General features: G+C 32.1%; 2 protein-coding genes across 2 annotated transcripts; both read left to right on the top strand.

Moving 5' to 3' along the window:
• Positions 1-298: 298 nt before the first annotated feature.
• Positions 299-4071, top strand: LOC100854759 (rust resistance kinase Lr10). Its single transcript, XM_059733800.1, has 6 exons — positions 299-1148; positions 1237-1284; positions 1386-1418; positions 1618-1659; positions 2199-2228; positions 2774-4071. Exons 1-6 carry the CDS (start codon positions 422-424, stop codon positions 3895-3897), a joined length of 2004 nt encoding a protein of 667 aa, XP_059589783.1. The 5' UTR covers positions 299-421; the 3' UTR covers positions 3898-4071.
• Positions 4072-5809: 1738 nt separating this feature from the next.
• LOC132255326 (rust resistance kinase Lr10-like) lies at positions 5810-6783 on the top strand. Its single transcript, XM_059743424.1, has 2 exons — positions 5810-5935; positions 6065-6783. The coding sequence occupies exons 1-2, from the start codon at positions 5810-5812 to the stop codon at positions 6710-6712; spliced, it is 774 nt and encodes a 257-aa protein (XP_059599407.1). The 3' UTR covers positions 6713-6783.
• The last annotated feature ends 13534 nt before the right edge of the window (positions 6784-20317 follow it).

Below are 20317 nucleotides of genomic sequence, written 5' to 3'. Positions count from 1 at the left end.
AATGGTAACTTAGCATGATACCGTACATAATCCATTATTTGTACAAGGTTAATTTGGTATACATTATGGCCCATGTCGAGGAAAGTTGCTAATTCAGTAGTAAGATCCTTTTTTTAAAAAAAAAAAATTAATTTCAAATATAGTGATTCTTGATTTTCATTTTCATTATGCTAATTCAGAAGCCTCTAATGATTGAACCTGATCATGAACAGAGGGTGGGTATGCGTTTCTTCAATGTGAAGTTATCCATACATGGAAAAATCAAAGTAGTTGACTATAACAGTCAATAAGGCTCATTTCACACTCTTTTCACGTTGCAGGAAAATTGGGACCGCAAGCCTGTTGGGGGATAATTTGATATCTCTCTCTTAAATTAAACATAAAACTGAAGAATTCCAACTCCGTATCTCTCTCAAATGTTATGATGTTTAGAGAAGCAAAACTTGTGGCGTTAGCGCTCTTCCACACTTTCTTGCTTGCAATTTGTGCTGTTAATGGAAACCAGACTTGCAGACCCTCTTCTTGTGGAGAGATTCAAAACATCAGCAACCCTTTCCGATTGAAAGGTGATCCATCTGGGTGTGGTGATCCTGACTATGAATTGGTCTGCGAAAACAATCGTACTATGGTAAACGGCCGGGAGGGTGAGAAATACTATGTTGCTGATATCAACTACGATCACTATACCATTCGGGTAGTGGATCCTGGGGTCGAAAAGGGCAACTGTCTCTCAACTCCTCTCTATTTCTTGACAAGAAAAATCTCCGATTACGGTCCATATTATTTGGAGTGGAAGGGAACGACCAGTACAGCAGTTTTAATGAATTGCGACCAGCCAATAAGTGACGGCAGCTACATTCCTATCACTCCTTGCAATGCGACTTCATCTTCCTCACAAGCATATGTTTATGCACTAGTCGGAGGCGAGTCCATGGAAGTGGGAGATATTAAGAATCCATGCACCATCAGCAGGAATTTTATTACTCAATTCTTGAAGCCTGGCAATCTTTCAATGTCAGATTTGCAAGAAATGCTGCTTCTGGGGCTTGAACTTTCATTCTTGAGCTTCCGCTGCAAAAGCGAATGCAAGGTGAAACGGCTACAATGCCATGTGAATTATGGCAGTCATACCGTACAGTGCTATAAAAGTATGAGCAATGTTTATTTTTATATTTTGCTTGCAAGCATAAGTCCCTTATAACTAATAATATTTGCTTAATTGGTTTGATCTTGCAGGTTGGAGATCTCTGAAATTGTTCTTTTACTATCTGCTATATACAATCAGTGAGACTTTGGGGGTTTACTTTTATTATCTTTCATGTTCATTTTTACTTCTATTATCTTTCTCATGTTAAATTCAATTTATGTTGTTTTTCTGTTAACAGGATATCTATTAGGTGTGGACTACTTTATCCAAAGTAAGGCCTAGTAGTTCCATTTGTTGCAGAAGAAAGATAGTGAATTTTTTTTTTTAGTTTTTTACTTTCATTCCATTAATTTCAAGATGGTACCTATGGGCTGCTTAATATCATTGTCTAGTTGGCAGTCACATGGACCAAAATGCAAAAGCTTCTTCTACTTTTACCATTGACCATATTTACTAATTTAAACGTGCAGACTTCGGATATCTTTCAGATGGAGGCATAACAGCTTTAGCCGGTAAGGCTTTGAGAAGTTCTTTATAATAATAATAATAAAATTATTAATTTGATGATAAAATGAAATGATAATTTATTTTTGGAGTTCACTATAAAAAAATAAATAAAGAACCATTATTTTAAATTACACATTCAATCCTACAATAGCCAATATGTTGTATGTGATTAATTTTATTTTAAATTTAAATATATATAATAAATTTTTAAAAATTTTAAAAATATTATAAGGCATTTGAGACTGAGGTCATACCTAAATAAAGAAAATATATTTAAATTAATCAATAATATAATAAATGATTGGATTTTTCGTCCACTTAACTAATAATAACTATGATGATGATAATAACAATGATGATTATTATTATTATTAATATTACCCTTTCTCTTCTATCCTATCCATCTCTTCCTAATTTTTAATCAAAACCAATAGTAGTAATAATATTTCTCTTATATTTGTTTCTTGCCCATTTTAAATCTATCATATGTGTGAATCTTTCTTTTCTTTTAACTTAATAATTTTTGTTCCTCTCATATTTGCAGCTGGGGTAAACTTGATATTTCAACTCATGGGTAAGGCTTCCAAATCTCAATAAGTATATCATTGCACACGTCTTATACCTCTTTTTGCTTGGCACTTTTGGAATCCTTTCATTCAAGATAAGAGCCGACAAACAAGTTTTGCAATGCATTTGGTTGTCCAAAATGAATCATAAATTGAAATTCCAATTTGTGAAATTCATAATTTTTCTTTCAAATAAAATTATTATTATTATTATTTAAATTTTTGATGTATTTGCTTTCAAATTATTCCCAGATTTGTTAGAGTACAAGGAAATTGAAGAATAGAGTTGGAATTTGGCATCTAATTTCATTCCTTAATTTTGTACAACAAAACAAATTTTCGATTATTCCATCCTTTATGTATATCATGCTGTCACCCAAAAGAAAAAGAGTCACATGACTATGTTTGAGTGGAAATCCAAAACCTAAGATATAGGTGAAATGACCTTTTCAAAACTAATTGAATTTGTTGGATTTGATGATTGAATGTGGTTATATGATTATAAATCTTCCTCTGACGTTTTTCATATCTTTAACATGTGATTTATATGTAGCCATGATCATCATCGGACGAGCTGTGATTGGTATTTTGTGTCTCTTTGCCTATTTAATCTACAAGTTTCGACGGAGACACTTATCATTAGATGATGATATTGAAGAATTCCTACATAACTACCAAAATCTTCGACCAATCAAATACACATATTCAGACATAAAGAAGATGACTTATAATTTTAAGCATAAAGTAGGTCAAGGAGGTTTTGGTTCTGTGTACAAAGGAAAACTCCGAAGTGGCCGCATTGTAGCTATAAAAATGTTGGTTATGTCAAAGGCTAATGGGCAAGATTTTATCAATGAAGTTGCTACAATTGGAAGAATTCATCATGTTAATGTGGTGAGACTTGTTGGATTTTGCATACAAAGATCAAAATGGGCCCTTATATATGACTACATGCCCAATGGATCTCTTGATAAGTTTGTTTTTCTTGATCAAGGAAACAACATTCCTTTGAGTTGGGAAAGATTATACAAGATTGCACTTGGAGTAGGACGTGGGATCGAATACTTACATCAAGGGTGTGATATGCAAATTCTTCATTTTGATATCAAGCCACACAACATTCTTCTTGATAAAGACTTCACACCAAAAGTTTCAGATTTCGGTCTTGCAAAATTATACTCAACAGATGAAAGTATTGTATCAGTCACTGCTGCTAGAGGAACCTTGGGCTACATTGCTCCTGAATTGTTCTACAAAAACATTGGAGGTGTATCATTTAAGGCTGATGTTTATAGTTTTGGAATGTTGTTATTGGAAATGGTGGGAAAAAGGAAGAATGTGAATGCATTTGCAGAGCATTCAAGTCAAATATATTTCCCATCATGGATTTATGATAGATATGATCAAGCAGAGGACATGGAAATGGGAGATGCCACTGAGAATGAAAAAAAGTATGCAAGGAAAATGGTGATAGTTGCACTATGGTGTGTACAAATGAAGCCTGTGGATCGTCCTTCAATGAGCAAAACATTGGAGATGCTTGAAGAAGAGATTGAACTATTGAAAATGCCTCCTAAGCCAACTCTATGGTCTATCGAGAATCATGAGCAATCCATGGTAGAGGTACCAATTTCATCATCCAATTCCATGGGTACAATCAGCTTAAATGGAAGGTAGTCCTACTCCATCTAGTTGCTTATTTTGTAATCCAATAATAATGTGTGATTGTGTCTTATGTGTAAGGTTTCTATGAGATCAGTGTATGTAATAAAATAAAGTTTCTTCTTCAAACAATAGTTTGGTTCCTTGTAAGAAAGGTTATGTACAAGTAATAAAATATCATTTTAGATATTTGAATAGTGTTCTTGCTTGCCTTTAAAATTATTAAAGAAAATCCCCCATTTCCTTTGAAGTTCTATTTTTTTTTTCAACTATTCTACAAAAATAATTATTTGGGTTGTAGATGTTCAAGTAAGTTATTTTGTTATAACTTGTTGCTAGTAGTAATTTGGGCTTTCAAGGATCAATAGTGCCAATTACAACATTTCTTTTGTAAGCAATTCTATATAGTTTTTGTAAGAGAAGTGTCATTGGGGCCTCTAAAGGTTACAATTACATTCTTGGACATTGGATTGCACCATTCCATATATGGTTCTTCAAATTAGTGGACACTTTGATTTCTCCATTCATAGATTTCTACTCCTTGCTGAAATTTAATTAGGACTTTGATCTTACCCTTTGCACTTTAAATCAGGCTCTCAAATCAAAAGTTGCATTTTAATAGAGAAAGAATTAACAAAGAAGCAACAATTTGAGAGCTCAAACCTTTCCTTGGTATATGTCTATTACTATAATTCATATTATGAGCATAAAATTGTAGGAGTAAATAAATATTCAAAATTTTAAAATGGTCTCCTACAACCATCACACTCCTTCAATAATTTCTGTGGACCATTGTACATGTGGTTAATTTTGATGCTTTATTTATTGAATATGACTTTTCAAATAAAACCATCAAGTCAATTTTCTTGACACTAAAAGTAAGTTGGTCCTTATATTTATAGGACTCTATTTCTTTTATCTTTAGAAATGTGAAATGTGCTAGATGTGATAGGACCATAATACTACATGAATTATGATGATAATACCATACATTGTATTCCAGTAAGTATCTATGAGCAATGTCTATTTTAATTTATTTATGAATATATTTTGCTTGCTAGATTCCCGAAGCTTCACTCCCATTAAATATAGAATATGGGGAATCTAGATTTTCCATGAATTGGTCAAAACTTGTGTGTGGAAATTGTGAAGCAGAAGGTGAGAAATGCAGGTTGAAGATGAGTAATGGCATGTAATATGAAATTGAGTGCATAAAGAAGCCAGAAAAAGGTACGTTCTACACAATATTCTATATCATTTTGCAAGGAGAAATTACGACAGAGGATATTAGCCCATGCCATATTCCTTTGCACCCTGATATGGAAACCCCCCCCCCCCCCCCAAAAAAAAAAAAGCCCTCTGGGAACCATGGGAAGAAACACAAAGTCCTAGGCTTCAGTCCAAGAACACCTAAAATTAATCTGTATGGCATCATCACATGATAGATTATGATTTATTAATTTCAAAAGCATAACAAGCTACTAAGTTTATTATTATCTCTTACAGGAGCATAAAAGAAAAACTAACGATTACAGGTGATTTTCTATTCACATATATATATATATGGATTTGCATTTGAGATCAACTTTAGTTGTGTCAGTTCTTTGAAGAAAAAAAAACTTTCATCATGCCTTGAAGTGAAATTTCCATCCTCAATCCCCATTAAATAACATATCAAAGCAAAATATCAAAGCAAAACCCTATAATATGCCTCTTCCAACAATTTAACAATTTACAGTAATTATCATCTATAAAAGGGATTTTATTTATTTATTTTGCTAAAATGAGAAAGAATGGAATTCAAGTTCAAGAGTAGTCATTTTTGGAAGATTACATAGCTCTCAAGCCTACAAGATACTCTTATGGTGATATTAAGAAGATCACAAATCAATTCCAAGATAAATTGGGTGAAGGAGGTTATGGAACAATGTATAAGGGAAAGTTGTCTGATGAAGTTCATGTTGCAATCAAGATCCTAAACAACACCAATGGAAATGGGGAGGAGTTTCTTAATGAAGTGGGAACCATGGGTAGAATCCACCATGTCAATGTTGTTCGCTTAGCTGGCTTTTGTGCTGATGGATTTAGACGAGCTCTTATTTATGAGATCTTGCCAAATGAGTTGCTAGAGAAGTTCATATTTTCAAGAACAATTAAAAACCATTCCCTAGGTTGAAAAAAGCTTCAAGATATTGCTTTAGGTATTGCCAAAGGAATTGAATATCTTCACCAAGGTTGTGATCAACGAATCCTCCATTTTGATATCAAACCTCATAATATTTTACTTGATCACAATTTTAATCCAAAAATAGCTTATTTTGGCCTCGCCAAATTATGTTCCAAGGAACAAAGTGTAGTTTCTATGACTACAGCTAGGGGGACCATGGGCGATATTGCTCCAGAGATGTTATCCAGGAATTTAGAGAATGTGTCTTACAAGTCAGATGTTTTTAGCTATGGAATGCTATTACTTGAAATGGTAGGAGGAAGGAAGAATATTGATGTTACTGCGGATAATACTAGTCCAGTTTACTTCCCAGGATGGATTTATAATCATCTAGATCAAGGTGAAGAGCTACAAATTCGAATTGATGAAGAAGGAGATACTCAAATAGTAAAAAAAAAATTGGCAATTATTGGACTTTGGTGTATTCAATGGTTCCCAGCAGATCATCCTTCTATGAAGCTTGTGGTTCAAATGTTAGAAGGAGAACATAATTTATCCACACCTCCCAATCCTTTCACTTGCACTGGTCCAACAAAAACGAATGCAAGCACATCTAAAAGATACCTTCAACAAGAGTTAACAGTTATCTCAGAAATTGAATGAAAGATGTCATCCTGTCTTTTTCAATTTTTAGAAGTGTGTAATTTAAATATGATGTAGTAATCCTCCATCAATGTAGGTTCACAATTTTATTGTTATCATGTACCAGTATTTTTACTACAATATTCATTTTGAGGCTCAACTTACAATATGTTTCAAAAGTTCTCTCCCACATAATTGATTTCTTCTTCATAATGTTTTCTGTATTACAAGCAAAAATATATGATTAGTCTCAACCTAGTTCAGTTCAGCTCCCCAAAGCTTTGACTAGCAAAAGGGTAGCTTATTTTACCAAATTTCAGCAAGAAGTCTAACAGTCTATCTTTGGGGAAAAAAAAAATTGTTCTGTTTTTAACAAGATTTTCCATTTTAGATTCAATATCATGTCATAATTTATTGGATAAATTTCAAAATTTCAAATCTAGTGTATATAAAGTGGCTAGGAAACAGTGGAAAAACACTGAGATGAGTAGTGTTGCTTAAGAATTGAGGCTTTTAATTATTGACAATAGGATATATAAGCCTTAAGGCTTTTAATTACTTATATTATAGAAGTTTAAGAGAAAATGTGACCAAAAAAATAATGTGAAAATATGAAAGAAAAAAAAAGTGAAAAATAATATAAATATATTTCTTTTCTTTTCTTTTCTTTTTCTCTTTTACATAAAGATTAAAAATTTTGAAAATTGTATAAATTGTATTATTATTACTATTATTATATATGATTTCCTTTGTACTTTACATGATAAACTAAAGAAGAAAATTTTGATTTGTCTTTACTTTATTTGTGTTCTTTTTAAGAGAAATAAAGATACTTTCTTTTAGAGAAGTATGTTGGTGTAGCTTAAGTTTCTTCAATGGTTGCAATAACATCCATGGGCAGTTTGATTGCATCATTCCATGGTCTTGAGATTAATGGATGCTTTGCTTTCTTAAATCTTAGTTTTCCACTTCATATAAGAATGGTCCAATGTTAATTTCTATTGATTAAATTGACTTTGAAAATAAGAACCCAATTGAATCAATTTCCTTGGTAATAAGTGGAAATTTGTCCTTACATTTGGAGGACTTCATTTCTTTCTCTTCAGAAATATGCAATGAGCTTAACGCGATAGAAGGAGGGTGTGAATTTATCATCTGTGGATTTTTAGGGTCAAGTTAATTTCTTATTCCACCTACTTGGTTGACTATAAGGGTTGCCAATGTTGAAAAGTGAAGCAAGACACAACAAAAACCGACTTGCTCCTTTCCTCCTATATGTACTACTTTTCCACAAAAAATCCACCATCAAGAAGTTCTCACCTCCTTCCATCTATCACATCTAGCTCATTGCACAAATCTAAAGGCAAAGGAATCAAATCCTCCAAATGTAAGGACAAACCTCAATTCAATGCCAAGATTGACTAGGGGGTTCTTCATTTGAAAAGTCATATATATAGATTCCATCACTATAACTTAACAATGGGCCATATGTAAGAACAATGGACCACACCCATTACAATGACTTCACATGTATATAATGGACCATATGTAAACAAAGAGTCATTGGAATTATTGAAGGTTCATGATGCTACAAATTTGTTGTTGGTTAATTAGAATTTGCTATAACACCTTTTATCAAAAGCAAAATTCCATTTTTATTTATAATCTTATTAAGTTGATAAAACAACGCATGAAAGAAACTCTTAAGTCTAACCATTACATTTATTCAATTACATCTAATAAAACCAACTTGAAATCTTTAACTAGTTAATTTGTTCTATGGACTCTTAATAACTTGACAAGTATCATTTAATTAAGAGTTGCCAATGTTGAAAAGTGAAGCAAGACATAACAAAAACCGACTTGCTCCTTTCCTCCTATATGTATTTATCTACTTTTCCACAAAAAATCCACCATTAAGAAGTTCTTACCTCCTTCCATCTATCACATCCAGCTCATTGCAAAAATCTAAAGGCAAAGGTATCAAATCCTCCAAATGTAAGGACAAACCTCAATTCAATGCCAAGATTGACTAAGGGGTCTTCATTTGAAAAGTCATATATATAGATTCCATCACTATAAATTAACAATGGGCCATAGGTAAGAACAATGTACCACACCCATTGCAATGACTTCACATGTATATAATGGACCATATGTAAACAAAGAGTCATTGGAATTATTGAAGGTTCATGATGCTACAAATTTGTTGTTGGTTAATTAGCATTTGCTATAACACCTTTTATCAAAAACAAAATTCCATTTTTGTTTATAATCTTATTAAGTTGATAAAACAACACATGAAAGAAACTCTTAAGTCTAACCATTACATTTATTCAATTACATCTAATAAAACCAACTTGAAATCCTTAACTAGTTAATTTGTTCTATGGACTCTCGATAACTTGACAAGTATCATTTAATTAAGATATTCATTCTATAGTTTATATTCTTGAAAAGAATCAAATTCTTATTTTATTTAATTTCGATTTGTTTAGGTAAAGATATTGCACAAAATACCTTATATTGGTATTTTCTTGTAAAAAAAAAAAAAAAAAAAGTTATCTTGAAAAATAAAGAAAAAATTATCAAGTTGAGATCAATATATAAGAATGGTCCAACGTTAATTTCTATTGATTAAATTGACTTTGAAAATAAGAATCCAATTGACTCAATTTCCTTGGTAATAAGTGGAAATTTGTCCTTACATTTGGAGGACTTCATTTCTTTCTCTTTAGAAATATACAATGAGCTTAATGTGATAGAAGGAAGGTGTGAATTTCTCATCCATGGATTTTTAGGGTCAAGCTAATTAATTATTCCACCTACTTGGTAGACTATAAGGGTTGCCAATGTTGAAAAGTGAAGCAAGACACAACAAAAACCGACTTGCTCCTTTCCTCCTATATGTACTACTTTTCCACAAAAAATCCACCATTAAGAAGTTCTCACCTCCTTCCATCTATCACATCTAGCTCATTGCACAAATCTAAAGGCAAAGGAATCAAATCCTCCAAATGTAAGGACAAACCTCAATTCAATGCCAAGATTGACTAGGGGGTTTTTCATTTGAAAAGTCATATATATAGATTCCGTCACTATATATTAACAATGGGCCATAGGTAAGAACAATGGACCACACCCATTGCAATGACTTCACATGTATATAATGGACCATATGTAAACAAAGAGTCATTGGAATTATTGAAGGTTCATGATGCTACAAATTTGTTGTTGGTTAATTAGCATTTGCTATAACACCTTTTATCAAAAACAAAATTCCATTTTTGTTTATAATCTTATTAAGTTGATAAAACAACACATGAAAGAAACTCTTAAGTCTAACCATTACATTTATTCAATTACATCTAATAAAACCAACTTGAAATCCTTAACTAGTTAATTTGTTCTATGGACTCTCGATAACTTGAAAAGTATCATTTAATTAAGATATTCATTCTATAGTTTATATTCTTGAAAAGAATCAAATTCTTATTTTATTTAATTTCGATTTGTTTAGGTAAAGATATTGCACAAAATACCTTATATTGGTATTTTCTTGTAAAAAAAAAAAAAAAAAAAAGTTATCTTGAAAAATAAAGAAAAAATTATCAAGTTGAGATCAATATATAAGAATGGTCCAACGTTAATTTCTATTGATTAAATTGACTTTGAAAATAAGAATCCAATTGACTCAATTTCCTTGGTAATAAGTGGAAATTTGTCCTTACATTTGGAGGACTTCATTTCTTTCTCTTTAGAAATATACAATGAGCTTAATGTGATAGAAGGAAGGTGTGAATTTCTCATCCATGGATTTTTAGGGTCAAGCTAATTAATTATTCCACCTACTTGGTAGACTATAAGGGTTGCCAATGTTGAAAAGTGAAGCAAGACACAACAAAAACCGACTTGCTCCTTTCCTCCTATATGTACTACTTTTCCACAAAAAATCCACCATTAAGAAGTTCTCACCTCCTTCCATCTATCACATCTAGCTCATTGCACAAATCTAAAGGCAAAGGAATCAAATCCTCCAAATGTAAGGACAAACCTCAATTCAATGCCAAGATTGACTAGGGGGTTTTTCATTTGAAAAGTCATATATATAGATTCCGTCACTATATATTAACAATGGGCCATAGGTAAGAACAATGGACCACACCCATTGCAATGACTTCACATGTATATAATGGACCATATGTAAACAAAGAGTCATTGGAATTATTGAAGGTTCATGATGCTACAAATTTGTTGTTGGTTAATTAGCATTTGCTATAACACCTTTTATCAAAAACAAAATTCCATTTTTGTTTATAATCTTATTAAGTTGATAAAACAACACATGAAAGAAACTCTTAAGTCTAACCATTACATTTATTCAATTACATCTAATAAAACCAACTTGAAATCCTTAACTAGTTAATTTGTTCTATGGACTCTCGATAACTTGACAAGTATCATTTAATTAAGATATTCATTCTATAGTTTATATTCTTGAAAAGAATCAAATTCTTCTTTTATTTAATTTCGATTTGTTTAGGTAAAGATATTGCACAAAATACCTTATATTGGTATTTTCTTGTAAAAAAAAAAAAAAAAAAAGTTATCTTGAAAAATAAAGAAAAAATTATCAAGTTGAGATCAATATATAAGAATGGTCCAACGTTAATTTCTATTGATTAAATTGACTTTGAAAATAAGAATCCAATTGACTCAATTTCCTTGGTAATAAGTGGAAATTTGTCCTTACATTTGGAGGACTTCATTTCTTTCTCTTTAGAAATATACAATGAGCTTAATGTGATAGAAGGAAGGTGTGAATTTCTCATCCATGGATTTTTAGGGTCAAGCTAATTAATTATTCCACCTACTTGGTAGACTATAAGGGTTGCCAATGTTGAAAAGTGAAGCAAGACACAACAAAAACCGACTTGCTCCTTTCCTCCTATATGTACTACTTTTCCACAAAAAATCCACCATTAAGAAGTTCTCACCTCCTTCCATCTATCACATCTAGCTCATTGCACAAATCTAAAGGCAAAGGAATCAAATCCTCCAAATGTAAGGACAAACCTCAATTCAATGCCAAGATTGACTAGGGGGTTTTTCATTTGAAAAGTCATATATATAGATTCCATCATTATAACTTAACAATGTGCCATATGTAAGAACAATGGACCACACCCATTACAATGACTTCACATGTATATAATGGGCCATATGTAAACAAAGAGTCATTGGAATTATTGAAGGTTCATGATGCTACAAATTTGTTGTTGGTTAATTAGAATTTGCTATAACACCTTTTATCAAAAGCAAAATTCCATTTTTGTTTATAATCTTATTAAGTTGATAAAACAACGCATGAAAGAAACTCTTAAGTCTAACCATTACATTTATTCAGTTACATCTAATAAAACCAACTTGTAATCTTTAACTAGTTAATTTGTTCTATGGACTCTTGATAACTTGACAAGTATCATTTAATTAAGAGTTGCCAATGTTGAAAAGTGAAGCAAGACATAACAAAAACCAACTTGCTCCTTTCCTCCTATATGTATTTATCTACTTTTCCACAAAAAATCCACCATTAAGAAGTTCTTACCTCCTTCCATCTATCACATCTAGCTCATTGCACAACTCTAAAGGCAAAGGTATCAAATCCTCCAAATGTAAGGACAAACCTCAATTCAATGCCAAGACTGACTAAGGGGTCTTCATTTGAAAAGTCATATATATAGATTCCGTCACTATAAATTAACAATGGGCCATAGGTAAGAACAATGGACCACACCCATTGCAATGACTTCACATGTATATAATGGACCATATGTAAACAAAGAGTCATTGGAATTATTGAAGGTTCACAATGCTACGAATTTGTTGTTGGTTAATTAGCATTTGCTATAACACCTTTTATCAAAAACAAAATTCCATTTTTGTTTATAATCTTATTAAGTTGATAAAACAACGCATGAAAGAAACTCTTAAGTCTAACCATTACATTTATTCAATTACATCTAATAAAACCAACTTGAAATCCTTAACTAGTTAATTTGTTCTATGGACTCTCGATAACTTGACAAGTATCATTTAATTAAGATATTCATTCTATAGTTTATATTCTTGAAAAGAATCAAATTCTTATTTTATTTAATTTCTATTTGTTTAGGTAAAGATATTGCACAAAATACCTTATATTGGTATTTTCTTGTAAAAAAAATAAAATAAGTTATCTTGAAAAATAAAGAAAAAATTATCAAGTTGAGATCAATATATAAGAATGGTACAACGTTAATTTCTATTGATTAAATTGACTTTGAAAATAAGAATCCAATTGAATCAATTTCCTTGGTAATAAGTGGAAATTTGTCCTTACATTTGGAGGACTTCATTTCTTTCTCTTTAGAAATATACAATGAGCTTAATGTGATAGAAGGAAGGTGTGAATTTCTCATCCGTGGATTTTTAGGGTCAAGCTAATTAATTATTCCACCTACTTGGTAGACTATAAGGGTTGCCAATGTTGAAAAGTGAAGCAAGACCCAACAAAAACAGACTTGCTCCTTTCCTCCTATATGTATTTATTTACTTTTCCACAAAAAAAATCCATCACTAAGAAGTTCTCACCTCCTTCCATCTATCACATCTAGCTCATTGCACAAATCTAAAGGCAAAGGAATCAAATCCTCCGAATGTAAGGACAAACCTCAATTCAATGCCAAGATTGACGGGTCTTCATTTGAAAAGTCATATATATAGATTCCATCACTATAAATTAACGATGGGCCATATGTAAGAACAATGGACCACACATTACAATGACTTCACATGTATATAATGGACCACATGTAAACAAAAAGTCATTGGAATTATTGAGGGTTCATGATGCTACAAATTTGTTGTTGGTTAATTAGAATTTGCTATAACACCTTTCATCAAAATCAAAATTCCTTTTTTGTTTTTTATAATCTTATTAAGTTGATAAAACAACGCATGAAAGAAACTCTTAAGTCCGGCCATTACATTTATTCAATTACATCTAATAAAACCAACTGGAAATCCTTAACTAGTTAATTTGTTCTATGAACTCTCGATAACTTGACAAGTATCATTTAATTAAGATATTCATTCTATAGTTTATATTCTTGAAAAGAATAAGATTATTATTTTATTTAATTTCTATTTGTTTAGGTAAAGATATTGCACAAAATTTCTTATATTGGTATTTTCTTGTAAAAAAAATAAGTTATCTTGAAAAATAAAGAAAAAATTACCAAGTTGAGATCAATATATAAAGTTTATTTTTCATATGTAAAAATACAAAGCTTCCAATTTGAATTGAAGCTATGTTAATCTTGCTTTTAATCTATATCCCTAGTCTCTTCTGGTCTCCTCTAGTATAATTTATATATTTTATTTTAAATTTATTGTGATCTTTATCTATCCACATGAAGAAGTTTTGGTAAATGAAAACATAATAATAAAAAAAAATGTCATAATATTCTTTCTAAGGAATAGAGAAATAATGAACAACACCATATTACTATGAAGATATGAAGATATTGCCTTGACTTTTGGATAATTCAGTGGATTTTGCTCCTCTCCTATTGACAAATGGGATATTCTAGATGGTACAACTCATTAGTATGGCTTCTAAATCTCTGTAAATAGATTTACAAAATATATCATTGAGCTCTTTTTGCCTTGGATAATACACCTCCAGCATCTCTCAATAATTCATTCTTAGTGAAAAAAAATTTAGAAGTACATAAAAATTCAGAATTTTCAAATGGTATGTTGCAAGGATCATACTCTAATAATTCATATGTAGTCCAATGTTAATTTCCGTTGACTGAATTTTAAAATAAGAACCCATTGAGTTAATTTCCTTAGCACTAAATGGAAGTTTGGACTTCATTCCTCTTTCCTTATAAATGTGCAATATGCTTGATGTGATAGAGGAAAGGTGTGGACTTCTCAACTGTGGATTTTTGTGGAAAAGTGTATTATGTACAAGAGGAAGAGGCCAAGTCAATTTTTTGTTCTACATTGCTTGGTAGATTCCAATGTTCATTGATCTTTCAAACATCCTGAAATGTCCATTAATAATGGCACCTGACCTGTCTAGATACATAAATTGTCCCACTATGCTTCATTTTTCAAAATTGGTTACCTTTATAGTAAGTAAATGAAGAAAAAAAAAACCTGACCTATCCATGTCCTCTTATACGTCACCTATTTTTCTTCCATAATGCTTCATTTTTCAACATTGGCCACCTTTTATAGTCAATCAAGTAAAACATTAAAAAAAAAAAAAAGAAAATCAATTTGCTCTCCCTCTTATATATAGCTTTTCCACAAAAATCCACCATATGAAGTTCACACCTTCATTCCTCTGTCACATCTAGACTATAGCACATTTCTAAAGACAGAAGAATCGTGTCTTCCATATACAAGGACAAACCTCCATTTGTCTTACTTACTTGACCCTGAGGGTCCTCACTTGAAAAGTCATATAAATTATGTCACTATAAATTATAACCTAAAAAAAAAACAAAATACACTCCTAGCACAAGGGAAAGGGTGCTCAGTCCACACACACACACACACACACACACACACACACACATATATATATATATATATATATATATAATTCTAATAGATTCAAATTCCTAAACAACAAACAATCAAATATTAATAAAATAAACATTGATTTCTCTTGGACTCTTACATTACTTTCACTTTAATTGATTTTTTAAAGACATCTATAATTTAATTTTCAAAAGAACAAACCTCAAACTATCTTTCATCAATTCATGAATATAGTGAAATATGATGTCAATGTATTTACTTCTTCCATTAAAAACTGGATATTTTGGTCAATATAGTTGCTAATTTGTGATCCATTTTTGTAGAAACTTCTTGAGTATGTTTTAAATCATAGAGCATACAATGCAACCATACTACTTAATTAGTATCACTAGTAACTATAATACATTTCGTTTTTGCTATTGACAAAACAATCATCTATTGTTTCCTTGATGACCAAGACAAATCAAGATTAAATCCATCACCCGATGTACTTTTTCATTTATTTGTACACATACCTAATCACTATTTATGTATCCAGTAAACACAATTTTGTTAGTATTTGCAAAAAGAACATATATCATTACTTTACAAACCTTTAATGTATCATAAGATCAGTTTTACTAATTGAATATAAATGAATGCCATTAAATATTTAAGTTGTTTGTTCAAACACTATTTATTGTTAAATTAATTGTTGATATTTTAATTTTAAGAAGTAGTAGTTTAACATATTTCCAAATATCTTATCAAAATATGATAATGTATTACCATAAAAAGATTTATAATGATTAATTATGTAATTAGTTAAGAAATTGGTGATTGGATAATAATTGAAGTTTTTAATTACTAGGTTATTAAGAAAATTTTAGAAAAAAAAATTAAATTAACACTTATTTCTATGTGATATATTTTCAAATTTATGGATTTGTGATTAAAACATTTCTTGTAATTGAGATTTTTGGATTTCTAATTTAAGAAAGAGTATCAAATCTTAACTTTTTATTTTTCAAAAGTAATTGAAATCATTGGTTCTAGTGAATATTTAAATGAGTATGAATGTTTTGGAGATATAATTAAGAAAAGTAATAGAGATACTAAATAATTCAAACATTTATCCACAATTTAACTATTAATATTTATTTATTTATTATTAGTTTGAATTAGAGTAGAATATAAAGTTTGAATTAGAGTAAAAGTCTATTAGTTTTAATTAGAGTAGAAAATAAAGTTTGACTTATAATAGTACTCAAGTGTATTTGTATATGAATATTCCCCATCATCAATGAAAATATAAGGCCATGATTTCCAAAATTCTCTTTAATTAATTAATTATGATATCAGAGCAGTATCCTCTTAAGACTACCTCTCTCTACCTCCCATGTTCATAAGCCAATCAGTCTCATATGGTCAAGCTTCAATGGCTGTAATAAACACTATCAATCCGATGAACCTACAACCCAATTCTAAGAACCCTTGTAATGGATCTTGGCATCCTTCACCTCCAACAAACTCCTCATTCCTTGTATTTTTTAACATCGGGCTACAATCATCTGCCTTACGTAGTGATCAACCACCTACTAAGCCTTATCATGGCTACTATCAAGCTCGTAGTGTACAAGGTCATATTGGCAAGTCCCACCTATTGGACGATGTCGAACAACTCCAACTTCGGCCACACAACCGTCACCACAATGGCAACGTCATACCAACTTTGCTTCTACAAACAACTCCTATACTCCAAATTAGCTTCTTGATAATGGAGCATCACACCATGCCACCTTTGACTTGAGTTATCTTTCCATTCATACTCCTTATGACGGCTCTGATGATATTGTGATCGATGATGGCATAGGTCGTCCCATCACCTATACTAGTTCTACATTTCTTTCTACACTCTTTCATATCTTTTATTTAAATAATGTCTTTTGTGTTCTTATCATGAAAAAGAATCTTATTTCTATCTCCAAATTCTATAAATCTAATAATGCATCAATTACATTCTCACCTTCTACTTTTCATGTGAAGGATCTACACACAAGGGCAATCCTTTTGTAGGATTGAACTAAAAATGGTGTGTATGAGTAGTCAAATTCCTCTGTCAGGTCTTCCCCTTTAATTGTTTTCTTAAATATCAAGACCACTTCGTCTAAATGGCATCATAAATTAGGACATCTATCATCTTCTATTCTTGGGCACATTGTTTCTAGCTTTAATTTAGACTTGTCAAGTCATCTATCTTTATCCTTTAATTGCAATGCTTATCAATGCAATAAAAGTCACAAATTATCATTCTCTACTTCTTTAACTGTTTCTTTTTAACCTCTTGAAATATTATTTTCTAATGTGTAAACCTTTTTGTTCATTCATTTGATGATTTCAAATACTATATTATCTTTGTCAATTACTTTACAAAATACATTTGGTTTTACCTTCTCAAGTGAAAATCTCATATCTCTGAAGTTTTTATTCGATAGAAAGTACTTGATGAAAAAAAAATTAATCAAAAAATCATCACACTCTACTCCAACAATGGTGGGGATATCAAATGCTTGCCACATTCTTGGCAACTAATGGTATTTTTCATCTCATCACTCCTTCACATACACCAGAACATAATGGGTATTCTAGACATCGTCATCATCATTGTCATATTGTTGAAATGGGTTTATCTCTTCTCTCTCATGCTTTTATACCTCTTTCATATTGTCCATATGCATTTGTCATTGTTGCCTATTTCATTAATCACATGTTAACTCCCACTCTTCACCTTTCTCTCCATATGCAAAACTCTTTGGATCTCAATCAAACTATTCTAAGCTTTGTGCTTTTGGTTGTTTGTTTTATCCTTGGCTTCATCCATAGTCTCCACACTAACTAACACCTCACTCCATACCATGTGTCTTCCTCGAATATTCTCTCACCCAAAGTGTCTACTTTTGCCTAAATCCTTCTACCTTCAAAATTTACTCCTTTTGTCATGTAAAATTTGTTGAAAACATCTTTCATTTCAATTCTCTTTAGAGTCATCTTAGTCATCCGCAATTAGAAACCTTATCTAATTGGCTCGCTTCTATGTTTACTATCTTAATTTTGCCTTCCTCGATGCCTGACATGTTGTCTCCACCATTAACCCATGCAGTTCCAATATTTGACTCCCATCCATGTGCAAATCTAATGCCTATTAAGTCATCTACATCCTCATCTCCACCTCATTTACCCTCGCATCCTTTTTCACTTTGAGTTATTATAACCTACTCCAAAAACAACATTCACAAACTCATTCAAAAACTCAACATATTCACTCAAATTTCCTCCTTAAGTTAATGATCTTAAACCTACCACACCCACCCAAGCCCTTAAAGATCCCACATGGCATTAAGCTATGTCAAAAGAGTATGATGTTCTTGTTCAAAATGGTACACGGGAACTTGTTTCCCCAAAACCAAAGCACAAACTTCTTAGGTGTAAGTGGATTTTTCACATTAAGCATTTACTCGATAGTTCTGTTGACAAGTACAAAGCCCATTGTAGACCCTCCATTTTGTTCTCCTAGCACATGTCTGATTAGGTATTTGTCTGGTACTTTACAACAATTCCTTGGTGGCCCATTACTACTCGTGTAGTCTATCTTTTCTAAGCCACCTTGGGGACTTTGGTTGAGAGATTTATCTAACCCCGTTATGACTCTTGGCAGCCTTAATTTAAACTTAGGCTCACTTAAGCACCCTAGGCTCACTTAGGCACCCTAGGCTCACTTAGGCACTTTAGGCCTACTTAGGCACACTTGGCCCATTATGCATCACTTTAGGCCCATTTAGGCACCTTAGGCCCGCTTAGGCACCCTAGGCCCATTTAGGCACACTTGGCCCATTAGTAGCCACTTTAGGCCTACTTAGGCACCCTAAGCCCATTTAGATACACTTGGCCCATTAGGCACCCCCTAGGCCCATTTAGATACACACGGCCCATTAGGCACCACTTTAGGGGCTCACTTAGGTACCTTAGGTACACTTGGCCTATTAGGCACCACCTTTGGCCCACTTAGGCACTTGGCCCATTAGGCACCACTATAGGCCCATTTAGATACACTTGGCCCATTAGGCACCCCCTAGGCCCATTTAGATACACACGGCCCATTAGGCACCACTTTAGGGGCTCACTTAGGTACCTTAGGTACACTTGGCCTATTAGGCACCACTTTTGGCCCACTTAGGCACTTGGCCCATTAGGCACCACTGTAGGCCCATTTAGATACACTTGGCCCATTAAGCACCACCCTAAGTCCACTTAAGCACCTTAGGCTCATTTAGGCACCTTAGGCCTATTTAGGCACCTTAGGCCCACTTAGGCACCATAGGCCCATTTAGGCACACTTAGCCCATTAGATACCACTTTAGGCCCACTTAGGCACCCTATGCCCATTTAGATACACTTGGCCCATTAGGCACCACCCTAAGCCCACTTAGGCACCCTAGACCCATTTAGATACACATGGCCCATTAGGCACCACCCCAAACCCACTTAGGCACCCTAGGCCCATTTAGATACACTTGGCCCATTAGGCACCACCTTAGGCCCACTTAGGTACACTTAGCCCATTAGGCACCACCCTAGGCCCATTTAGGTGCACTTGGCCCATTTTGGCTCGCCTTGGCCCACTTAGGTTTACTTAGTCTTGCCTCGGTCACCTCTCAAGTAGGGTTGCACGGCTTGTATAAATAGCACGTGCTTTATTTATATTTTTATATTTTTATTTTTTTTATCTTATTTATTAATTAATTTATTTTTATTATTTTATTTTTATTTTTATTTTTTAATCTTTTGATTATTATTGCATGCATTTAATAATTATATTTATTTTGTTTAATTTTTTATTTAATAGAAAATTGCTTGAATTGCTTTAACTTTAAATATACATGTGATTGTATTATTAAATCATAGAATTACGTAATTTAGTCTTTCATTTTTTTATTTTTCTTTTCTTTACTTTTATTTTATTTATCAATCTCACGATTTTCATTAGTT

The sequence above is a fragment of the Vitis vinifera genome, chromosome 16 (assembly GCF_030704535.1).
Source record: "Vitis vinifera cultivar Pinot Noir 40024 chromosome 16, ASM3070453v1".
NCBI classification, from domain to species: Eukaryota; Viridiplantae; Streptophyta; class Magnoliopsida; order Vitales; family Vitaceae; genus Vitis; species Vitis vinifera.
This window is presented reverse-complemented; position numbering and strand designations above follow the sequence as displayed.

Coding starts and splice junctions, on each gene's coding strand:
- LOC132255326 (XM_059743424.1), top strand. CDS start 5,810: ATGTATAAGGGAAAGTTGTCTGATGAAGTTCATGTTGCAATCAAGATC. Junction 5,936..6,064: donor GAATCCACCATGTCAATGTT/GTTCGCTTAGCT, acceptor GGTTGAAAAAAG/CTTCAAGATATTGCTTTAGG.
- LOC100854759 (XM_059733800.1), top strand. CDS start 422: ATGATGTTTAGAGAAGCAAAACTTGTGGCGTTAGCGCTCTTCCACACT. Junction 1,149..1,236: donor TACCGTACAGTGCTATAAAA/GTATGAGCAATG, acceptor TTGATCTTGCAG/GTTGGAGATCTCTGAAATTG. Junction 1,660..2,198: donor AGGCATAACAGCTTTAGCCG/GTAAGGCTTTGA, acceptor TCATATTTGCAG/CTGGGGTAAACTTGATATTT.